The 2,064-nt window shown below is 43.1% G+C and overlaps 1 protein-coding gene across 1 annotated transcript; it reads right to left on the bottom strand.

Moving 5' to 3' along the window:
- Nucleotides 1-1,016: 1,016 nt before the first annotated feature.
- On the bottom strand, nt 1,017-1,730 carry LOC113689321 (uncharacterized). Its single transcript, XM_027207109.1, has one exon. The coding sequence runs from the start codon at nt 1,728-1,730 to the stop codon at nt 1,017-1,019; it is 714 nt and encodes a 237-aa protein (XP_027062910.1).
- Nucleotides 1,731-2,064: the final 334 nt, after the last annotated feature.

Raw genomic sequence — 2,064 nt, 5'->3', positions numbered from 1 at the left:
GTTGCACCTCCTTCACCTGGACTGAGTTTGTCCAGAAGAAGGCCATACCACCTGCCTTGTTGACAGCATCCACTACATAACTGTTTTCCATTCCCACCTTCTTTTGTATTTGGTACATCACTGCCTGCTTGTTTTTAGTCTCACTCATCAGGATCATATCAGGGGAGAGGAGTGTGTTGCACTCCCTCAGCTGGGGAACTGACAAGGAGCTCCCCGCTCCTTGGCAGTTCCACACCATAACCTTCATGGATTATTGGGGACCAGGTAAGGCTGATCCCCATCCCTTCCCCCTGCATCTCACATTGCTCTTTATTAATTTCCATTCTGGTTTTTTTTCCTGCTTGTTCCTGTTCATTAGCTTCTTCCATTTCCTCATCAACAAGATGGAATTTCCTTTTCCCCACTGCTTGTGTTTCATTTTGTTGACCTGTGATGTCCCTGAGGGGTTGTCTTTTCCTGAGTTGGCATTTGACTCCTCTTTTTTGTTTTCCTCCTTCAATTGACCTCTTAGTTCCTGGAGTCACCTGTGTTTCTGAATCTACCAACATTTCCTCCGTTTCCTTTCTTGCACATCCAGGATTCAGAGCATAGCCTAACACTTTTTTTCCTATTCCATCACAAGCTGACTTTCTTGTCTCGCTACCTATTGGAGTATTCCCTACTTGTTCCTTCAGGTTAATGTTATCACTCACAGGAGCATTGTTTCGGTTGTCCTCATGTTCCATTTCCGTAATTTCAACTCCCTCCGCTTGGTCCTTTACCATACATTTCTCTCTGTCCTCCACAGCCTGTTCCTGTATAGCAGCTAATTCCTGGTGTCGACTTCCTTCACTTTTTTGTTTCACCACATTGGTTACCATCCATCTTTCCATCAGATTCCTCTGTTGAAGTGATGGGCTTTGATACTTGGGAACTAGTTCTCCATCCTTGAACAACCAGTGTTGCTTCTCATTCTCCTTCCTTTGTGAGCTATTGCTTTCCTTTTGTGGTGACATCTTCCCTCCCTCTGCCCTCATTCACGGGCCATATTGGTTCTCATTCTGTCCTTTGCTTAAAACTATATGTGTCTTGCAAGTCCTATCACTGTGACCAATCCTCCCACATTTGTAACAGAAGTCAGGGCACCTCTCATATTTAAATTGCACCCACTTATACACTCCATCCACTTTCACAGCTGTTCCTCTTGGGAGCGGTTGGTTTGTGTCCATTGTTACCCACAGCTTCAAATGCTTACCTTCCTTCCCTCCCCCTTGAGGAATGCTTACCTCCTTCACTGTTTCAAAAACATTTCCTATTTTCCTGCCAACTTCCTTTGCTATCCAGTGTAGAGGGAGGTTCCAAACCTGTACCCACAAGGGAGCTAGCCTAAAGGCATTCTCATCCTCTTCAATCCCTTTTTCCCACGCTCTGAGGATGATTATTTGGTTATCCAGTAGCCAAGGTCCACCATTCAGGATTTTATCCCTCTCTTCCTCTCTTGGGATAAGGAACTGAAACAAGTTAGGTCCTAGTTCAGTTGTCCTCAAATTCTTTGGATAGCCCCATGCTGCAGTAACAAACTTCTTAACTCCTGTGAAGTTTGCTACTTTTTCCCCCTTAATTCTACCAATTATGCTCTTTTGACATTCCTGCACCCCATTACCCAGATCCTCCACATCAATTTCAGCCCCTTTCATTTCAGACATAGATAGAGCAAATCTCTTAATTATCTCTGCCAAATCGTCCTCCATGACTTGCAAACCGTATACTTGCAAGGATTCCTTTTAATCACTTAAAATGCACAAGATCTAACCTTTCTGAAGTGAGAGTTAAACTAAGACAGCAAACAGACAAAAATAGAACAACTTTTAACTACACTCAAGAGAACACAGAAACTAAAAGGGATGCTAAGCTATTTAGGAAAGAAAAGAAGAGAAAAAACAAGAAACACACAAAAGTGAAAGGATTCAGAAGCAACGGGCTTATGGAATGTAAGACAATTAAACTAATATGTTACCACCTACTGAGTGGCTCCTTCCTTTCTTGCACTTTGTCCAGCTTCGAATCAGCACAAGGAATAGCTTT

Source organism: Coffea arabica, chromosome 5c (genome assembly GCF_036785885.1).
Source record: "Coffea arabica cultivar ET-39 chromosome 5c, Coffea Arabica ET-39 HiFi, whole genome shotgun sequence".
NCBI lineage: Eukaryota > Viridiplantae > Streptophyta > Magnoliopsida > Gentianales > Rubiaceae > Coffea > Coffea arabica.
This window is presented reverse-complemented; position numbering and strand designations above follow the sequence as displayed.

What these genes read in the sequence shown, in the direction of transcription:
- LOC113689321 (XM_027207109.1), bottom strand. Translation starts at nt 1,730, where the DNA reads ATGGAGGACGATTTGGCAGAGATAATTAAGAGATTTGCTCTATCTATG.